The 22,165-nt window shown below is 37.8% G+C and overlaps 1 protein-coding gene across 3 annotated transcripts in view; it reads left to right on the top strand.

Annotated features, from left to right (window-relative positions):
• Positions 1 to 22,165, top strand: part of MTFR1 (mitochondrial fission regulator 1) — a 62,872-nt gene that overhangs the window by 19,329 nt on the left and 21,378 nt on the right. Inside the window, exons 2-5 of one of the 3 annotated variants that reach the window (XM_047726744.1) lie at positions 1,944 to 2,016; positions 6,422 to 6,564; positions 12,426 to 12,505; positions 13,283 to 13,381. In XM_047726744.1, the coding sequence (XP_047582700.1) occupies positions 12,482 to 12,505; positions 13,283 to 13,381 (123 nt within the window). In that variant the 5' untranslated portion in view covers positions 1,944 to 2,016; positions 6,422 to 6,564; positions 12,426 to 12,481. The remainder of the gene's footprint in view (positions 1 to 1,943; positions 2,017 to 6,421; positions 6,565 to 12,425; positions 12,506 to 13,282; positions 13,382 to 22,165) is intronic. The other 2 variants (XM_047726743.1, XM_047726742.1) reach the window with 2 other exon arrangements.

Raw genomic sequence — 22,165 nt, 5'->3', positions numbered from 1 at the left:
CCTGTGAGTGGAGGGAGTGTAATCCTGAGCACTCAGGAGGAGAAACAGGAGAAAATGGGGGACAGAATAGGTGTACAGGTTAAATGTATGACATGTGAAGTTGCAGGATGTCGACAGAGTTCCTGTTAGATTACTACCTTGTTATTTGAAGTACTATGCTTGTTCATCTACTGAGAAATGATGGAGGCAAGGGTTCGAGAGATTTGGGTAACATGGAGAAGGATTGAAAAAGCTTCTTGGAGAATGGAAGAGGGACAAGAGTAAGAAAATATTTTCCTAGGATGCTAGATAGGAGTGAGAGCCCATTTGAGAACAGAGGTAGAACATTTGTAGCAACATCAAAATGTAAGTCTTAGTAATTTTTCTACAGCCCTATTCTAGGACATGTAGCCTGCTGAGTTAATCAAGGCCTGGCTTACAGAAGGGAGTTGAAAATACTGACAAAGAGTGGTTCAAGTGATCTTTGGCTGCATGGGGTAGAAGAAAGTGAAGGTAAGAAGGGATTTATTAGGTTGATGAAAATTGCAGGGAGAAGAGACTGAAGGGCTCAGTATGAACAAAGTAGGACAGAGGAATATCTGAGGGAAAGCTCAAAGGTGAGATACTTGTTTTTTTTTTTAACTTCTAGATTTTGTTTTTAAATGAAAAGCAAACTATACAAAGAAAAGTACACTCCTACCCTCACTGGCCAGTTTTAAGAGTTTAATGTGTGTCTTTCTCTAAATAAAGAACTTGAGGATTTTTTTTTTTTTTTTTTTTAACAGAAGTGAAATCATAATATATTCTTCCTGGTGGCGCCTGGGTGGCTCAGTGGGTTAAAGCCTCTGCCTTCGGCTCAGGTCATGATCCCAGTGTCCTGGGATCGAGCCCCACATCGGGCTCTCTGCTCTGCAGGGAGCCTGCTTCCTCCTCTCTCTCTCTCTGCCTGCTTCTCTGCCTACTTGTGATCTCTATCTGTTAAATAAATAAATAAAATCTTTAAAAAAAAAACCAAAAACATATTCTTCCTGTATCATGTATATGCTGTCAAGTCATTACATAGACTGTCACTTTTTTAAAAATTTGAGAATAGTTGACACAACGTTAATGAGTTTCAGGTGTACAATGAAATGATTCAACAACTTTATACATTTGCTGTGTTCACCACACGTGTAATTACCCTCTGGACTCTCACTTAATAGATGCATAATATTTTCTAATAGGAGTATACTATAATTTAATTAACAGTTTTATTGACAAACATTTAAAGTTGATCCCAATTTTGTGAGTAGAAAAAGTACTGTAGACAATACCTTTATACATGTATTTTTATGTATAATGCTTTTATTTCTGTGAAAGAAATTCCTCAAAGTTGCATTATTTGGTCAAAGGCTATGTGCGTTTTTAAAGCTTTTATTTGAAGCATAACTTACATTAAGAAAAATATGTAAGAGGGCGCCTGGGTGGCTCAGTGGGTTAAGCCTCTTCCTTTGGCTCAGGTCATGATCTCAGGGTCCTGGGATCGAGCCCTGCATCAGGCGCTCTGCTCAGTGGGGAGCCTGCTTCCCCCTTTCTCTGCCTGCCTCTCTGCCTACTTGTGATCCCTCTCGCTCTGTCAAATAAATAAATTAAAATCTTTAAAAAAATATGTAAGGGTACATTTTGATAAGTTTCTGTTGGAAGGTGGAAGGAAGGACTGTATAGTATCCTCCACCTGAGAAGGCACTTAGGATTGAAAAACACAGAAGGCAACTCCATACAGTTTATACAGAGTTTTATTCAGGGTAACTTACAGGATCGGTTTGACGACTGTCTGGACATCTGTGCAGCTTTTCTCTGAAAAGTCCGTATCTTAGTCTAGATGTCACAGAGTGAGGGTACACGCAGGAGGGTATTGTGGTGAGATCAGAAGGCTTGCGCTCACTTCATTGACAGCTAACCTTTCGGCGCCATCTGTGCTTCAGAAGAGGGAAAGACTGTTATCTCTAACAATCTCGTGGGAGTCCAAAGCAAGTCTCCTTGGAGGGTATTTCTAAGGTATGTATATTAATCTCCAAGGAGCCAGGAATACATAACCATAAGACAGGTGATTGAGCAAGTGGATGTGAACAAGATGGAGGGCTAAAGATAGAGTGAGTATTGTCAACTCTTCTATGGTTTCATAGAATAAACACACCTAAGTATCTCTCTATGTTAGAGATAGAGTATTGCCAGCACCCTCAGAAATCCTTTTCAGGCCTCCTACCAGTCAGTACCCCTATCTCCAACAGTAAAACAAAACAAACCTTGGGGGGAAAAAATCCCTAATCTATGATTAACTTAATTTTAATTTTACCTAAAAGTAAGTTTGGATCTTTATATGAATGGACTTACACAAAGTATCCTGTTGAATGTATCATTTCTATGAAAATTAAAATTACCCAACACTAGTAAATACAAGATATTTATGATTTACTAGTGCTAAAGAGGCCAAAACATGGAATTCAGTTAGGGAAATACTTGGAATAGAGAAGATGACTTTGCTACAGTCATAGCTAAATGATGGGGAATGACTTGAATGTTCTTGAGTCAACCCTCATAAGCAGTAGAGGATAGTAGGTAAACCCAGAGCCGTGCTTCCAAAGGAAAGGATTTCTTTTTCTTTTTCTTTTTTTAATAAGGGATTAATTTGTGTATAGCAAAATTCACTCAGTTTGGCAAGCATTTCTTTGATGAACGTAGTCATGAAACCATCACCACAATACCCATGTTCCCCAAACTTCCCTTGCGTTCCTTTGTTAAGTAACCCTTCCACCTCAGTCCCTGGTGACCACTGGTCTGTTTTTTTGTCCCTTAGTTTTGCCTTTGAGAAAGTTTTTAAAAGAGGTTAGAGAAGTTACTAGTTGGAACAGCACTGATAGAAAGTGTGAGAGAATAAGCAAGCAGGAACCCTTTGAGAGGGCTTTGAGGCAGCATTGTTAAAGGAGAAGCCCAGTTTCAGTTTAGGAAGGGAAGGGACATTTACTCTTAAGGAATAATTTAGAGAGCTTGTTGGAGAAGCTTGGGGGAGGAGCTGACAGTAGGAGGCTATCACCTATGTAACCTCTTTTCTGGATTTTTCTATTTAACAAGAACCATTTCCTTTCTTGAAATTTCCTTTTTTTTTCCTTTGATGACAAAACTTCTTTTCTTATTTTTCTGCTACCTTTTGATCTTTTTCCCTAGGGGCTTTTATTTTTTTCCAGCTAGTTCCTCAAGTATTTCCTGAAGTTTCTATCCTGGCTTCTTAGTCATTCACTCTTAGATTTCATCTCCTTTATCTAAGCTGTGCTCTCTAATCGTCTAATCGTTAGCTCAGATTGCAAAACATCTCTTCTCAGCAGAAATAATTTTATATTTATATATATATATACACACATATACATATATATATACACATATACATATATATATATATATTTTTTTTTTTTAAAGTGTGAGCATGAGTTGGGGAGGGCAGAGGGAGAGAGGAATCCTAAGCAGGTTCCACAACCAGCAAGGACCCCTACACGGGGCTCGAACTCACGACCCTGAGGTCATGACCTGAGCCAAAATCAAGAGTCTGACACCCGGGGCACCTGGGTGGCTCAGTTGGTTGGGCAACTGCTTTTGGCTCATGTCATGATCCTGGAGTCCTGGGATCAAGTCCCACATCGGGCTCCCTCCTGGGCCGGGGAGTCTGCTTCTCCCTCTGATCTCTTCACTCTCATGGTCTCTCTCTCTCTCTCTCATAAATAAATAAAATCTTAAAAAAAAAAAAAAAAAAGTCTGACACCCAACCCACTGAGCCACTCAGGTGCCCTGCTGTCAAAAATAATTAAAAAAAAATAAAAAGAGGGGCGCCTGGGTGGCTCAGTGGGTTAAGCCGCTGCCTTCGGCTCAGGTCATGATCCCAGGTCCTGGGTTCGAGCCCCACATCGGGCTTTCTGCTCAGCAGGGAGCCTGCTTCCTCCTCTCTCTCTGCCTGCCTCTCTGCTTACTTGTGATTTCTCTCTGTCAAATAAATAAAATCTTTTAAATAAAAATAAAAAAAATAAAAAGAAAAAGAAAAACCAAAAAAACTATCCATTTAAAAAATAAGCAAAAGACACTTTGGAAAAGAAGATACCCAAATGGCCCCCAAACATGTAAAGAACTCACTAGAATGGCTAAAATTTAAAAGACAATACCTAGTATTAACAGAGATTGTAGAATAACTGGATCTCTCTCAGTGACCTGCTTTCAGGAGTGTAATTGGTATAAAAACTTCAGAAAGGTGTTAGTTTCTCTTAAAGATGTAGCAATATATATCCATCTTTACAGATCTTCTTGGCTGATAATGGAGTTACGTCCCAGTAAACCCTTCGTAAATGGAAGATACAAAAATCTAAAATTCATTTAATACACCTAATTTACTGAACATCTTAGTCTAGCCTATCTTAAATATGCTCAGAACCCATCAGCCTACAGTTGGGCAAAATCATCTAACACAAAGCCTATTTTATAGTAAAGTGTTGAGTGTCTCCTGTAATATTCTGTTCTAAAAGTGACAAACAGAATGGTTGTAAGTCTATAGGTTGTTCATCCTTATGATCACGTGGCTGACTGGGCGTGCAGTCACTGATGCTGCCCAGCATCATGTGAGAGTATCTACCACATACCAAAAGCCCAGGAAAAGATCAAAATTCAAAATTTGAACTATGGTTTCTACTGAATGTGTATTTGCTTTCATACCGTTGTAAAGTAAAAAAATTATAAATCGAACCGGTGGTAAGTTGGGAACTGTAATCTAGCAGTTTTACTCCTGGGCGTATACTCAAGGGAAGTGAGTTGTTATGTGTACCTTACTATGCTGTGTACAAGAATTATTTTAGCAACTTTGTTTGTAATAAATAAAAGATGGAAACAACATAAATGTTCATGAACAGTAAATTGGGTAAGTAAATTGTGGTATAGTAATACAGTGAACTACCACTACTACTACACAGCAGTGATAGAGAACTATGATTTACAAGCAGTGTGGATTAATCTCAGACATTGTTAAGTGAAATAAGCCAAACACAAAAAAGAGTATATACAGTGGGCAAAACTATTAAGTTCTCGTAACGTTAGAATAGTAGTTCAATAGGGAACTTTCGGGGTTTGGGAAATGTTATGTGTCTTGATTTGGGTGGTGGTTACCCAGGTCTATACATATATAAAATTCATCTAGCTAGACACATAAAATTGATATACTTTTCTGTGTAAGTTACACCACATTAAAAAAAAAAGGGATAGGTTTTCAAATCCTATGTAAAACCATCCTTTTTTTCCCCTGACTAGTTTTTTGTCCATCATTTCCAGCTTTGACCTTATTTATTTTTGGACTTTTGCTATTTTTCTTCCCATTAACTCTCAGTATACATGTTTAAAAGCAATAGTAGATATTGGTAACACTAAAATATATCTGTCTCACCAAAGTTCTAGTCATGACCATTTCACAGTTATCAATAAATTAGATATTACTGCCAGTGCTTAGAGTTGTTACAAACTTTGATTTGTCATTAAGACTTGGTTCTTTTCAGTTCATGTTTCAGCCAGTGTCTGGTGTGTTTGTAGTGCCCTTTATCTCCCCGTCCCCCAGTTCATGAAGTTCTTAAAGTGTAGACAATAGAGTCTTTGTTTCTGGTCCTTAATGGGATGAGCTTGCATCAGAATGTAAATCAAATATACTACTAAGTAGACTGATTGTGTTCAGCAGTTTCTGGTTTTTTGTTTTTGTTTTTAGCAGTTTCTGTTTTTAATCAAGACTGCGTTGATGAGGAAGCAGCACATTGACATGATTTTGTTCAAACTCCTTGTTTCATTGGAGACCAACACTTTCAGTAAACTGGGTTATGCTGTATGATGAGTTAACAATTTAATTCTGTCAGATTTGTAGTACATATTGATGGGGAAGGAGATGAGAGGCAGGGGTTATAGTGCCAATACTGTGGAAGGACCTTCTAGCATCTGAATTCCTGTACCATATATCTGGGATTCCTTTATGACTTTTGATGGGAGGCAGAATCTGCTCGTAACTATAGACAGGTAGATTTGGCCAAGCAAATTCCACCAGTATAGATCTCAACTTAGGAGCCATTGAGGCAGAAAAGTGGGAACTGGCAGAATGTTGTGTCAGGTTCTTTTAAGATTGTTATCTACTAAATATCTTTTCATAGAAACATTTTCAACTTAGATTAGCCACAGTGGGTGTTTATTGCTTCCAAATAAAAAACCCTGGTTGGAAAAAAATAGTTAAAGAAGTATTGTACTGTTTATTCAAAACTGATCACAGGCAAAATTGTTTTAAGTACACACAAAAGTTTTAAAATGTTTTAGACTAGACTTTGTGAGACATGTTGCAGACTGTAAAGATTCTAAATAACAATGATTTCATTTTAGTGTTTGCATTTTAAAATTTTAGTGTGCTTATTGGACCATGTGCTGCTATGTATGCCTGAAGTACTTGAAATGCAAATTTGAAGACACTTTGCCATCTAAATGCTTGGCTGGATTAAGCGCCTAATTAGGATGGTTTTTCAACAGGTTGGAGGAAGCATGCAATCGGTGAGTGCTCCTAATTAATTTTTTAAATCCAGACATGTATATGTTTTGAGAATTTTTTCTGAGAGCGTGAAATGAATTTATATATGACCAACATTTTAAATTCAATATGTTTATTTAAGTCATAGAAGTGAATCTTTACCTAGTATCCTAAGTACGGGAGTAACATTTTGAGTTAAATTGAAAATGTACCAATATTCATGTAACTGTTAAAAGCAGTGCATTCGTTAGTAGTGAGAAAAGAGATAACATAGAAATCATTGGATAAAATATGACTAGCACTTGACAACTCTGAATGTTGTAGACTTACTGAATCCCGTTATAACATTATCACACAACTTTTAAGGTAAAAGGTAAGTCATGTCTTCTGATAATACAAGTATGTATGTGAAGAAAAAATGAGTATAATCTGTGCGAAAGATGTTCTGATCTTGATCTTATTTGAAGTATTTTCTACTGGTATATATCTTTTTTTAAGATCCAGTGTGAAGTTATTAGACCAGTAGTTGTGCCAGGCATGTGTTATGAATATTTGTTTTCCATTTTCACATTCAATATTTTGCATTAATAATGTGGAATTCTATTTTATTAAAGATACAGGCAGGTTACATAATATGAATATGGGTGTATATGAGTGTGTATATGTATACATATATGTATTTTTTTAATAATGGGTATACTTTTTAATGTACTACTTGTACTCTTGTTTTTATTTTGTGTCGTTTTATGTCTTGTTAAGAGAAAGTCAAACTTTGAATCTCTCAAACCACCCCCCACCCGTTACATCTATTTTCTTTGGAGATAAAAAGCAAAGAACCAAATAAAATTACCTTTTTTAGTAGATGCATAATTTTGATATTATTAGCTTGAGGATAAGCAATAGGAAAATGGCTTCTGAATTTAATAGTATTTTCATCTTTTTCAATTACATTTTCCTGTTTTGAACTTCACTTAATGCATCTTATACCACCTTTCTCATTTGTTTACCATCATTTGGTTACAGAGAGTAGATTAACATTTTAGTACTGACAGTGAAAAATTTCTGTTGCTTCCAGAAAAATGGGAAGCTCTTGTAATTTAAAATTCCCCCAATGTAAAGCTTTACAATTTACAGTTCTTCTTCTTTCCAATTTTAGTAAGAAATATAATTTAAGAGAGGGGTACCTGGCTGGCTAAGCCAGAAAAGCATGCAACTCTTGATCTCAGGGTCCTGAATTTGAGCCCCACATTGGGCATAGAGATTACTTTAAAAAAATAAAATAATTGAAAAAGAAGTATAATTTGGTGAAAAGATCATAGATCCTGGATTCAAACAACTCTGGGTCTGAAATTGGTCTCTGCCAGTTACTTTCTGCATGCACAAATTATAGATAAGAAGAACTACTGCAGAGTTAATGTGTGGCTTAAATGACTGTGGATTAAATGACACCTAGTACAGTGGCTTGTATGTAGTATAGATACATTCAATAGTGGTTAATTTTCTATGGTTTTGCTCTGTCATTCCCCCCAACCCTGGCCCCAAGTCAGGCGAATGTGACTAATGCTGATTGAGACCGAAGTGCAGAAGTTTGTTTCAGAAACAGATAACAGTTTATTTAGCTTGTTCACTTAATTTAGTTTTGTTCATTTTGCCTTTCATCCGTGTTCATCATGTTCATTCATGCCTTTTTTCATCCAAAAAACAAACAAACAAACAAACCAGGTAACTGCATTAACTTACTCCCTATATTGTAGGGTATTCACAATTAAGGCCCTAGCAACTGAAAAGACTGTTTTTTTTTGTTTTGTTTTTTTTTAATGTAACGTAATCATTTTTTTCCCCTTTTCAAAGGTTTTATATATTTGACAGAGCATAAGCAGGGGAGCAGCAGGCTGAGGGAGAGGGAGAAGCAGGCTCCCCACTGAGCAGGGAGCCCGATATGGGACTCGATCCCAGGACCCTGAGATCATGATCGGGGCCAAAGGCAGACGCTTACCCAACTGAGCCACCCAGGCACCCTCATATAAATCATCAACTTTAATCCGTTAACTGAAAATCTATATAGAAATAAGTTTTCTTTTAACATAAAGCAGTTTGATACTTCGGAATAGTTTAGTTTCTAAAGATCTCTTAGCATGCTGCCCAAGTGTAAGAAGGTATAGTCTACCAAGATTTTACTTTTGGACCTCTGAAAATAAAACTTCTTTGCTCCCTTTCAGTAGTAAATACATATTTTCCCATTGTTTGATAATGAACTTAATACTGTGTTTGAAAATATTCCAGGTAGAAACTGCCTTCATCCTTTACATGTTTTATCTGCTTAAAAAGAAAATGTGCACCTTTGAGATTAGAGTTTTGTTTTTGCCATTAGAACAACTGTTGATTAGCTCTTTGTATTTTACTGTACACATCAGCACTGTAATGGCAGTCACTGATTGATTTACTATATCCAGTTCTTTTGCCTAAATTATGTATGTTCAGTAAAACGATACTTTGTTTTACAGGTATAACCACAGTCAGAGCAAATACCTAATTAATATTAGTAATATATTTCCAGTAATACTTAAGAATTGTAACTTTGTTTTCTTTTTGTGCTTTGGAGGAAGAATGTCAATGTGGCTAAGAGTTTAGAGTAAGGAAGAAGAGAACTGTGGAAAGTGTTTTCTTTAATTGGGGATTTTAAATTGTTACAGTTTCATCTTCCTGTCTCTAGCCTCTTTCCCCAACACACACTTCGAATTTTCCCCTGGCTCCCTTGGAGTTAAGGATTTGTATTTTGTTGTGTCTTAGACTCCTTGAAATTTTGATTAATGATATGGACTTTATTCTAAAAAAATACCACATAAACACAGAATTTTGCATATAATTTCAGGGACTTGACCCCAAAATAAAGACCCTTGCATTAATATGAAATAGCTGATCTTGAGAAAAATACATTTATTTAGAATTGAATTTGTACTTTTTTCTGCTAAATGGTACCTCTGAAGTAGTAATTTAGATTAAACTGGTCTATAACAGATGAATTACCACATGAAACTTGAGTACAGTCATCACGATGAGACAGATGATAGCTTCAGATTCCAGGCTCACACTTCAACACTTCTACAATAGCATTTCACAATGTTAAAAAATAACAAATTGCTTTCTTGTTGTCATCCTCCTCCTTGCTGTCATCACTTTCAAACACTGTTTCTAAATGTTAGGGACTGTCATTACTAGACACAGACATGCAAACACACATGCACACATTCATTATTAGATTATTTGTCAGTAGTCATTATAAAACAAAGCAGAGTTTTTCTGTTCAATAATAATAGTTAATTATTTTCTAGTGGAATTGAATTCTTATTTCTTAATGAAATCCATTTGGTTAGCAGTGCTAGTTTTCTCCCTTCTCTCTCTTTAACATCTGAAAAAATATTAATGACAGTTTATCTTTAGAGGAAGTCTTCCCTTCTCCTGTATACCGACAAGACAACAGTTCAGCCACCAGTTAGGGTAGGAGATACACTTGGGCCTTAGAGTCTCCCAGTGCACAGATGGTGACTTTTCAGTACCATCTGTTCATTATTTCTTCACAGCCATTTACAATTTCTCCCACTCCATGATGGCTGAATAGAAAAAATGAAGTAGGACTGAGTTTTAGGGTTCCTGGAAGTTAGCAGCTCTTTACCATCACTTTTTCCTAAAGTCAAGTGAAGGTTATGACTCTTCTTTCTAAATATTCTGGTCATTAGCTTACATAGACCCTTCTTCATATTTTTTGGTGCTAAGTGCTATTCAATTCATAAATAACAGAAAAACAGTGTTAGTCTGCTGTATATACTTTGAAAAAAAATCACATAAAGCAATCTGTTTTTACTTCCTTTAGAATTTTGTATAAGAAGCCTAAATAGTCTACTTAGTCCTTAAAAGTAAAAGGTGAATCTTTGGCCACTTTTTCTTATAGAAGTCACCTGGTACTCTTTTCCTTCTGATATTAAGCAGATGGGAAGATAATAGTTGAAACTTAGCCCTGAAGCATGCATAGCAAGGAATGCTAAAAGTTGGCAGAAGTTCCTGACCTTGGCAAATCCTTTCCAAATTTTTCATTGTGAGTTTCTTGCCCTCTTCATCTCCAGTTAAGATCTTTGCATACTGAAGGGATGGAAGATTCACTTCATTTATTTATTTATTTATTTATTTATTTATTTATTTTTAAAGATTTTATTTATTTATTTGACAGACAGAGATCACAGGTAGGCAGAGAAGCAGGCAGAGAGAGAAGAGGAAGCAGGCTCCCCGCCGAGCAGAGAGCCTGATGCGGGGCTCGATCCCAGGACCCTGGGATCATGACCTGAGCTGAAAGCAGAGGCTTTAACCCACTGAGCCACCCAGGCACCCCGGGAGATTCACTTTAGACTCTGTAATTGTCACATTGTGATGCACAGTGTTCCACTACACCAACATCATAGGAGAATTTTGACTTGTGACTAAATACAAGATTCAGGAAGAGAAGGGATGGTATAGGTGCTATTGCCCTGTGGGTTTCTTTTTAAAAGATTAATACCTATGAACATGTATAAGGTAGAGTTTGCTTAAATACTGTCTTAGAATTACTTGCCCAGGGGCGCCTGGGTGGCTCAGTGGGTTAAGCCGCTGCCTTCGGCTCAGGTCATGATCTCAGGGTCCTGGGATCGAGTCCCGCATCGGGCTCTCTGCTCAGCGGGGAGCCTGCTTCCCTCTCTCTCTGCCTGCCTCTCCGTCTACTTGTGATCTCTCTCTGTCAAATAAATAAATAAAATCTTTAAAAAAAAAACAAAAAGAATTACTTGCCCATATTCTTATTTTGTCCTTGGCCTCTTATGTTGAATTTGTAAAACTGTGATGCTTCCCATTTTTGTCAAGTCCTATGTTTTTCTTCTCAGTCCTCATGTGTTATTATTATTAGTCGTTTGATCAATCATTGGTGTGAATGATTTGCATTCCTCAATTACAGGTAATTCTCTTCTAATCTTCACAGTAGCTTTGCCTCTTAACATTCTTTGTTTAATATTCATATTTCAAAATCGATGTCTTCTTTCTAGTGTCCTATTTCCCACTCTGTACCATCCTTTTAATTTATATTTCCTAAGCAAGAGTTCAGTTATTATTGGTTATAGTAGCCAGTGTAGGGTATAGTACTTTCTGGACTCTCTTGGGTAATAGTCAGTGAAACTTTGAACATAATAATGATTTGTTAGGTAAAAGCTAAGGCATATACCAGAGCTATTTTTTTTTTAAAGATTTTATTTTATTATTTATTTGACAGAGAGAGATCACAAGTAGACAGAGAAGCAGGCAGAGAGAGAGAGGGAAGCAGGCTCCCTGCTGAGCAGAGAGCCCGATGTGGGACTCGATCCCAGGACCCTGAGATCATGACCTGAGCCAAAGGCAGCGGCTTAACCCACCGAGCCACCCAGGCGCCCTACCAGAGCTATTATATACACATCCCCATGAACTTCACTTTGAGCCCTACTGTTATATCTAAGTGGGTTGAGTTGCAAAAATCTAAGAAGTCAGATTACTTCTATGCCCCTTTTACAAGTTGTGCATGCTTTTAGAATGGTTTAAAAGTCTAATTTGGATTATGTGTTGGAGCCACTGCTGTTTACAATAACATTTATCCCTTGTTCATACTGCATATGTTACAGTAATTCCATTCTTTAAATTAGAACGGCCATGGCATGACTAAAAAGGGTCAATGTCTATTGCTCAGAATACATGCCGCTGATTTGGTATTACTTATTTAGTTTTAGAATATAATTGAATGTAAAATTTAATGAACTAAGTGGTCATATCATTCTTACTCTTTTCTTTTTAAATTGCTTTTAATAGCATACCACCTTTCTGCCTTTCTGTCCAGGCTTTCAAGTGTAGCACTCAAAACAGATGGATAGTTTTTCTCTTTAAGGAAAAATCATGTACTTGGGGAGAAGTTTCAAGGTACTTTATAATGATTTAACATTCTACATGTGTGTGGTTTTTTTTTTGTTTGTTTGTTTTGTTTTTGCGTTTTGCTTTGGGAGTTTGTTTTTGCATAGAGCATAGCATAATGTCCTCTATGTATTATGATTTCATCTGAGGAATTTTGCTAGTTAGGGTCACCGCAAGCTCATTTAGCCTTTGTATAAATTAGGAAAAGATACTTTTACCTTGGGACAAGGCCTCACAAAAAGATGCAGTGCAACTGGATTTTGGCCTACACTTAACCTTGACCAGACATTCTTGTGTAGCAAACAAAAGCAAAGTACCCTGAATGGTACAACTTCAGATTCTGAACTTTGTACTGATTTGGGTTTGGTTTGAAAAGTCCATTATAACAAAAATAGCTCACAGTTTTAAAAAATTTGTGTGTATATAAAGTTCTAAAACTAAAAATATAGCAGAGGAGAGAGAAATCGTTTTCTTTTACAGAATAATATGAAAACCTAATGAAAATGCAGTTTTTACTTCAGATGTATTATTTTACAATTACTAGTTATTCTATGTTTTTTATATAATGCTTTACATTAAACTTTGTGTTAATCATAACCAGCTATATATATCCTTTAACTTCTAATTGAGAAATATTAGTTCATTTCCCGTAACACGTAGAGCATTCTGATCCCTTAATTAAAGTGTCAACATGTTGTGCAATTAATTGTCCAGTGTTTTGTAGTAACAAACTACAAACCTTTATAACTCTTGTAATTAAACTTTTGGTTTTTCCTACTTCCTCAGGTACTTTGGTCTGGGAAGCCATATGGTTCATCTCGAAGTATCGTAAGGAAAATTGGTACTAACTTATCTCTGATCCAGTGCCCAAGAGTTCAGTTTCAGGTACTCTATATATTTTGAAATTTTATATTAATATGTGCATTAGAAATACAAATAGGCAAGACAATTTTAAAAGTAATTTTGAACCTTTCCCTCTGTTGATGCTACTGTCAATAAAAGACAATAAAATCATAGTAAAGTCTTTCTAATTTTACTTCCTCTGTGAAGTGATTATTCAAGCTTTTTAAAGCCTTTTTTTTTTAAGATTTTATTTATTTACTTGACAGAGAGCGAGATCATAAGTAGGCAGAGAGGCAGGCAGAGAGAGAGAGGAGGAAGCAGGCTTCCCGCTGAGCAGAGAGCCCGATGTGGGGCTCGATCCCAGGACCCTGGGATCATGACCTGAGCCGAAGGCAGAGGCTTAACCCACTGAGCCACCTAGGCGCCCCTATTCAAGCTTTTTAAAGTTCTTAAGACACTTAATCCTTCTTAAGAATACGTAGAATACATCTTTGTAAAAGCATATAATAAGCCAAGGAGTTGTTAATTCCCAGGTGACCTCAAACATGGCCTTATGTTACTTAAGAAGCTTCAGATACTACCATTGTTTTCTTTATCATACCTTCTCCCTTGGACAGCCATTCTGTTCTCCTACTAGTTTATTTTTCGATATCTCTGTGGATTCCTTGTAAGTTGATTTCTCCATGCTTCGTTTAAAGCTTAGCATTAATTGTAGGAACCATTGCTTTTAGAAAGGACAGTGTCAAGACAAAGAAGTAATTGTTCTCTGAATGAGAGGATAGTGAAACCCTGATTTGGGAATACTTTTAACTGCACAGGTCTTAGAATTCTCTTATAGCACCAGATAGGGAGCAACTCTGTTCTTTGCTTGGAGATAAATTGTTATTTTCTGGATTGGGCTTTGTTCCTTATTGTTGTAATAGTGTTAGACATGTTCTTGTTTTTCACTAATTCTCTACAACAGTAATTCTGCGGAATATTTCAGTTCACCATTTAAGAACGTAAAGTTCAGATAGCTATACCAATTTTAAATAATAGATTAGCATATGAAATGTGGAAAATATATTTAACTCATAATTCAGAAGCTCAGAAGTGCCCCTGCAAGTTTATTTGATATTACTGATTTACTCATAAATCAATTCTCCTGGTAGATGGAGGTAAAAATCTGTTCCTAAGTAAGCAGTAGAAATTAGCATTTGTTCAGGTTGACTAACGAGATGTTCATTATTGTGCTCATAATCCTGCTTGCAAATTGACTGGCAAAACCTTTGTACATCAGTCCTGAAAGTGACAGATTGGAATTTTCCAAGAAGTAATATTTTTATCAAACTATAGGCTTTTGAAAAAATAATGAAAATGAAGAAATCTGTGGTGGTAACTCCCAAGCGCAATTTCTGAGAATTAACGCAATTAGACACAAAATGCTGATTGCTTCATTTGCTAGCTTCCTTCAAAATAAACTACGGTTGTTAACTAGGGCTTATTAACTTTTTTTGGATTGCTCAGTTCCATTAAAATTTTCTTTTTATCTGTTAATGTATCTACTTAACCTAGTTGCAGGAGAACTTAAGCATGGTCTTTGTGTTCATGTAGCTAGAGATATATAGAAGGACTATATATATATATATATATATATATATATATATATATGGTAATCTAGAATTTTTTAGTAAAAATTTTTTAGTTAAAACCCAAATCTGCCTTGACAGTGAGCTGAAATACTAGAGCCAAGTACATTTTCTTGGATCTCTCCAAGAGATCTTTTTCTCTGTGTTACTAGTCACTTAAAAAGGTATGAGCAGGGGGGGTGGGAGGTTGGGGGCACCAGGTGGTGGGTATTGTAGAGGGCACGGATTGCATGGAGCACTGGGTGTGGTGCAAAAATAATGAATACTGTTATGCTGAAAAAAAATAAAAAAATTAAAAAAAAAAAAGGTATGAGCAGAATTAAGCCTATTAGATTTAGTGCAGGAGCTGCATTTGAATAAAGATGGATAAACATAGGAGAGGGATAATGTAAGAGAAAGATTGGTGACCTACTTGAGAATGTAGTGAAAGGTAGAAGACATTTGTTTATAGTGAGAGTTTTATTTCCAGTTGGTTTTACAGTATACTGAGTCTTTTCTTTCTTTCTTTTTTAAAAATTTATTTATTTATTTGACAGAGAGAGAGAGAGATCACAAGTAGACAGAGAGAGAGGGGGGAGAGGGGGAAGCAGGCTCCCCACTGAGCAGAGAGCCCGATGTGGGGCTTGATCCCAGGACCCTGAGACCATGACCTGAGCCGAAGGCAGACGCTTAACCCTCTGAGCCACCCAGGCGCCCCTTCTGACTCTTTTCAAATTCAAGATCAGTATTTTAAAGATTCTATTTATTTGTTTGTTTGTTTTCCAGAGGTCACAAGTAGGCAGAGAGGCAGGCAGAGAGAGAGAGGAGGAAGCAGGCTCCCCGCCGAGCAGAGAGCCCGATGCAGGGCTCGATCCCAGGACTCTGGGATCATGACCTGAGCCGAAGGCAGAGGCTTTAACCCACTGAGCCACCCAGGCGCCCCAAGATCAGTATTTTAAAAGATATTTTATTTATTTATTTGCCAGAGAGCGCACGTGCACAAGCAGTGGGATCAGGAGGCAGAGGGAGAAGCAGGCTCCCTGCTGAACAGGGAGCCCAACTGGGACTTGATCCCAGGACTTTGGGATCATGACCTGAGCTGAAGATGGATGCCCAACCCACTGAGCCACCCAGGCATCCCTGAGATCATATTAAAATGAATGTTTTATCTGCTACATATTTTGAGTTTGTATCTTCTGTTATATTTTAACTACATCTATCAGTAAAGTAAGAAATGTGGAATTTTTAAAGACATGCAATTTAGAATAATAAAGTTGAAAATGTGTTTTTGCTATTTTTCTGGTTCATTTAAGGATTTGATTGATATGGAATTTGTTTGGACTCTCTAGGAGTCCAGCATGAGTAAATTGTATAGAAAGTCTGGAACTGGGGAACCACAGTTGGACCCAGAGAGTAGATACCATTATGGGGCCATATTCAGGAGACAAAAATCAAAATAGCTTAAACTTGCAAATAGGGCATTCGTGAGTCATTTCAGAAGCAGGAGTTAGATAGTCATGACCAGTCCCTCTAGCGTTCTGGGTAACTTCAGTCTTTTTGAAGATTTATCTGAAACTTGGCATTTTATATTTACTTCCTATATTCCTTTTGGCTTTTCTTGCCATTTCTTTTTTTTTTTTTTTTTTTTTTTTTAAAGATTTTATTTATTTATTTGACAGAGAGAGATCACAAGTAGACGGAGAGGCAGGCAGAGAGAGAGAGAGAGGGAAGCAGGCTTCTTGCTGAGCAGAGAGCCCGATGTGGGACTCGATCCCAGGACCCTGAGATCATGACCTGAGCCGAAGGCAGCGGCTTAACCCACTGAGCCACCCAGGCGCCCCTCTTGCCATTTCTTTTCTACTCCCCACACTCATAGCCGACACCTTGACTCTTTCACTCTCAGAACAGTTTTAGCCCTGAATTCTTTTTGTTTTTTTTTTTTTTTAAGATTTTATTTATTTGACAGACAGAGATCCCAAGTAGGCAGAGAGGCAGGCAGAGAGAGAGGAGGTAGCAGGCTCCCTGAGGAGCAGAGAGCCCGATGCGGGGCTCCATCCCAGGACCCTGATATCATGACCTGAGCCGAAGGTAGAGGCTTAATCCATTGAGCCACTCAGGCATCCCACCTCTGAATTCTTAAGCTTCAGTATGGTTCCTTCTAGATCACACACAATCTTTTCACTGTCATCAGCTGATCTATGTGTCTGCAGATAAATAATGATAGGAAAGGTGGGCCTATTACTTACTGTTTTGAGGCTTAGACAAAATAATCCATGTAAGGCCCTGAATATAATAACCAAGTACATAATTAGTGTACAGTATAAGGGTGCTAGTGGTGGTGATTTTATTGTTGTTATTGCCGCCTTAGTTGAATAGCAACATTGCTATTCAAGTAATTCAGCCCCCTGATTTTACAAATTGGATTTATAGAATCAGAAACTAGAACACAGGGCGCCTGGGTGGCTCAGTGGATTAAAGCCTTTGCCTTCGGCTCAGGTCATGATCTCAAGGTCCTGGGATCGAGTCCCACATCGGGCTCTGCTCAGCAGGGAGTCTGCCCCCGCCGCCGCCTGCCTCTCTGCCTACTTGTGACCTCTGTCTGTCAAATAAATAAAAAAATCTTGGGGGAAAAAAAAAAGAAACTAGAACACAGATCAAAACATTTATTTACACCTTCATCCACTTAATGGACCCAGTGATTATTGGGTAGGAATAGAATAAGGTAGTAAGTGTAAAAATGCATGTCAAAGCACTTAGTGGTTCTTTGCTGGGTTATTTGAAAAAGACTTGTCTATAACCCCATAGCTTTTTCCCATACTTCATTTTGTGAGTGCTGGGAATGAGTTGGCTACTTTACACTCAAAATGGGATCTCTAGACCCTTCATATTTACTTTTTTTTTTAATTAAATTTTTTATTTTAATTCCAGTGTAGTTGACATACAGTGTTATATTAGTTTCAGGCATACAGTATAGTGATTCAGAAATTCTGTACAATACTCAGTGCTCATTATGGTAAGTATACTCTTGAATCCCCATCACCTACTTCCCTCATGCCCCCTCCCACCTCCTCTCTGGTACCTATCAGTTTGTTCTCTGTAGTTAAGAGTCTGTCTCTTGGTTTGTGTCTTTTTTTCCCCTTTGCTCATTTGTTTTGTTTCCTAAATTCCACGTGAGTGAGATCATACGGTATTTGTCTTTCTTTGACTGACTTATTTCACTTAGCATTGTACTCTCTAGCTCCATGAATGTCTTTTCAAATGCCAAGATTTCATTCTTTTTTTTACAGTTGAGTAATATTCCTGTGTGTGTGTGTGATTTTCCTTACCCATTCATCTGTTGATAGCCATCTAGGCTACTTCCATAATTTGTCTATTGTAAATAATGCTGCTACAAAAACATCAGGGTGCATGTATGCTGTTGCACTAGTGATTTTGTGTTTTTTCTGGGTAAGTACCCAGTAGTGTGATTTCTGGATTATAAGGTAGTTCTATTTTTTAAGTTTTTAAAAAACCTCCATACTATTTTCCAGAGTGGGTGCATTAGTTTACATTCCCACCAATAGTGCACTAGGGTTCCTTTTTCTCCACGTCCTTACCATCACTTGTTGTTTCTTGTGTTGTTGATTTTAGCCATTCTTACGGGTGTGAGGTGATATCTCATTATAGTTTTGATTTGCAGTTCCTTGATGATATTGAGCATCTTAGCGTGTGTCTCTTGGCTATTTGCATGGCTTCTATCTGTCCATGTCTTCCCATTTTTAATTAGATTATTTGTTTTTTGGGTTTTGAGTTTATCAATTCTTTATATATTCTGGATATTAACCCTTTATCGAATATGTGATTTGCAAATATTTTCTCCCATTCAGTAGGTTGCCTTTTAGTTTCGTTTATTTTTTCCTTTGCTGTGCAGAATCTTTCTATTTTGATATAGATAGACCCTTCAGATTTACTGTAATTGAAGAAAAATAAACTTTCCTTGGCCCTTTAGCATCTTTTAAATACGTACATTTCAAGCTTGAGTCACAATTACTTCTGGCCATAAGCATTTTTCGTATTTGAATATTATGGCCCCTTGGACGTAGAAACCCAGATTAAGACAAACTGAGAGAGTAGGTTCGTTTTTCTCCTAGTACTTATTCCAGTTTCATGAAACCAAAAGAAAATCTTCATGATCCTCAGATCATGGAGGAACTTGCAAAAGCAGTGAGCTCTAGGAGATTGGGAGGAATGGGGTGCAGAGGTTTTAATTTACTGTGGTTCTTAACACTTACTGCATACATATTTAAATCACCAGGAACTTTAAAAAATAAAATATATGTGCTCAGGCTTCATCTTGCCAGGTAGTTTTTATATGCCCACCTTCCTTGTGAAACTGAAAACACAGCTTTTAAAAAATACAGGTCCCGCTCAGGGCTCACTAAATCTGAAATTCATGTATTTGTTTCTTTTTACCTCTTAAGGAGCTCTTATCCAGCTGGCTCTGAGGTTAAAGACTTCAGGCACAGATTGTATTTTAGTATTTTGCAAAAGTTTTCCTTAAAGCAGTAACATAATTATCCACTGACCATTATTAAAGTAAAAGTAATCACAGAATCACTTTGGGGATGCATTTTTATAAATTTTAAATTGTATGAGTTAAAATAAAAATGGAAGCAGCAGCAGCTTATTGCGGTGTTATGTACTACACTTGAAAAACTTAAAAAAAAAAAAGTGATCTTGAATATTACCAGAAAAAGTGGGGTGGGCCACTTGGCAGTGGGGTGTAAAAGTTTGACTTCCAGCTTTGTAATTGGCAGACCTCTGGGGAATTTAACCTGGGCTACCCTTTTTCCTTGTGGAAACCCTGCCCCACCCAGCCTGTTTTCTGAGATTGCTAGTTGTTGTTGGAATTCATGGTGGAGGGCATTTTCTGTGACCAAACAGGTCATGAGTGAAATTCTTACTGAAGTTCACATACCATGATGAAATCTGGAAGTAAAATAGCTTCTTGTCACAGCCCATCTTTATTTACCAAATAAACTTGAAATCTTCATGTTCTTCTAGGGGCTTTTGATTAGTGATGGACCAAAACTATGTGATCTCTGCCCTTTTTGGGATACGATTTGTGAGAGTGATAAATATTCTGATAAGCATATAATTACAATTTGTACTGATGCTATGAAGGAAAAAGTAGTATAGCATGGGGGAGGATAATAATGGGAGTCTGTCTGGGAAGGCCCATCTGGAGGAATGACAGGTAAAGATTAGAAAGAGCCAGTTTGCTCAGGTGGGGAGAGGGGTGGAATTGGGGGAAGAGTATATGTGCAGAGCTTCTAAGGCAAGATAGAAGTTACTCTTTGAGGAACTTAAGAGAGGGACCTGTCAGGAACTAGTATGGTTGGACTATGGTATAGTCTCTGGTGTCTGAGGCGTCTGAAGGTTAAGTACCTGGAATAATTCTAAAAATAACTATTAAACTTGGGGCGCCTGGGTGGCTCAGTGGGTTAAGCCTCTGCCTTCAGCTCGGGTCATGATCCCAGGTCCTGGGTTCGAGCCCCGCGTCGGGCTTTCTGCTCAGCGTGGAGCCTGCTTCCTCCTCTCTCTGCCTGCCTCTCTGCTTACTTGTGGTTTCTCTCTGTCAAATAAATAAATAAAATCTTAAAAAAAAAAAATAAAAATAAAAAAAAATAAAAATAACTATTAAACTTAATTTTTTTCAGCTCCTCTTTGATATTCTGGAACATCAGATTATGATAGCTAGTATGTGATACCAAACTCTGTTCGGTGTTCATTTTTTGGTTATTTTTAGCTCTAAGATGGCTGTTAAGAATAATGAAATTCAAATATAATGTTATGTTTTATAAATTTGGTAGTGTGGCTCAGTGATTTGAAGCCTAACTCTGTAAATAATAATGAATGTTCATGATGTTTTATTTATTCTCAGTAATTGATGACTTCTTTTTTCTTCTTTGATAGAGAAGGAGTGTTCATGCATGTGAAGGGGGGTGGGGAGGGGCAGAGGAAGAGAGAGAGAGAGAGAATCCCAAGCAGGCTCCACACTCAGTGTACAGTCCAAGCGGGGGGTTGCTTGATCTTATGACCTTGAGGTCATGACTTGAGCAGAAATCAAGAGTCAGAAGCTTAACCAAGTGAGTCATCCAGGGGCCCTTCACTAGTTGACTTCTTTTTTTTTTTTTAAAGATTTTATTTATTTATTTGAGAGAGAGACAGTGATAGAGAGCATGAGCAAGGAGAAGGTCAGAGGGAGAAGCAGACTCCCCATGGAGCTGGGAGCCCGATGCGGAACTCGATCCCGGGACTCCGGGATCATGACCTGAGCCGAAGGCAGTCGTCCAACCAACTGAGCCACCCAGGCATCCCACTAGTTGACTTCTTAAAGACTAGTTTCTCCATGGGGATCCTGTTACTTACCATCTTGGGTTATTTATTTATTTTTTTCCAAAGATTCTTTGTATTTGACAGCGATCACAAGTAGGCAGAGAGGTGTCAGAGAGAGAGGAGGAAGCAGGCTCCCTGCTGAGCAGAGAGCCCAATGTGGGGCTCGATCCCAGGACCCTGGGATCATGATCTGAGCCGAAGGCAGAGGCTTTAACCCACTGAGCCACCCAGGCGCCCCCTTTCTTGGGTTATTTTGACAGGAACATTTCCCTCCATTTATCTGTGGTCTCTCCACTTTCTCTTCCTACTCTTCCACATTCTAAGAATCATGAATAGAAAGTTTAATAAATGCTCAGTTTTGGGGGGGGCGCTAGTGGCTCAGTGGGTTATGGCCTTTGGCTCAGGTCATGATCCTGGGATCGAGCCCCGCATCAGGCTCTCTGCTCAGTGGGGTGTAACCCCCCTCCGCCTCTGCCTGCCTCTCTGCCTACTTGTGATCCCTATCAAGTAAATAAATAAAATGTTTAAAAAAAATAAATGCTCTGTTTTTATTTTATTTATTTTTTTGAGAGAGGAAAAGAGAGAGCATGTGCACGGAGTACGGCCTGGGGGGTGGCAGTGGGAGAGGGAAATCTCAGGCTCCACACTCAGCACAGAGCCCAGTGCAGGGCTTGATCTCACCACCCAGAGATGATGACCTGAGCTGAAATCAAGCTATCCAGGTGCCCCTAAATCCTCAGTTTTTAAAAAGGGACCATACTACTTAGAAGCATGAGAATACTGGATTTAGTGTTGTTTACACAGGTATCTGCTTGGCTTATTGTATGTCACTATATTAAAA

Source organism: Lutra lutra, chromosome 4 (genome assembly GCF_902655055.1).
Source record: "Lutra lutra chromosome 4, mLutLut1.2, whole genome shotgun sequence".
Taxonomy (NCBI): domain Eukaryota; kingdom Metazoa; phylum Chordata; class Mammalia; order Carnivora; family Mustelidae; genus Lutra; species Lutra lutra.
The sequence above is the reverse complement of the archived record's forward strand: the minus strand, read 5'-3'. Positions and strand labels throughout refer to the sequence as shown.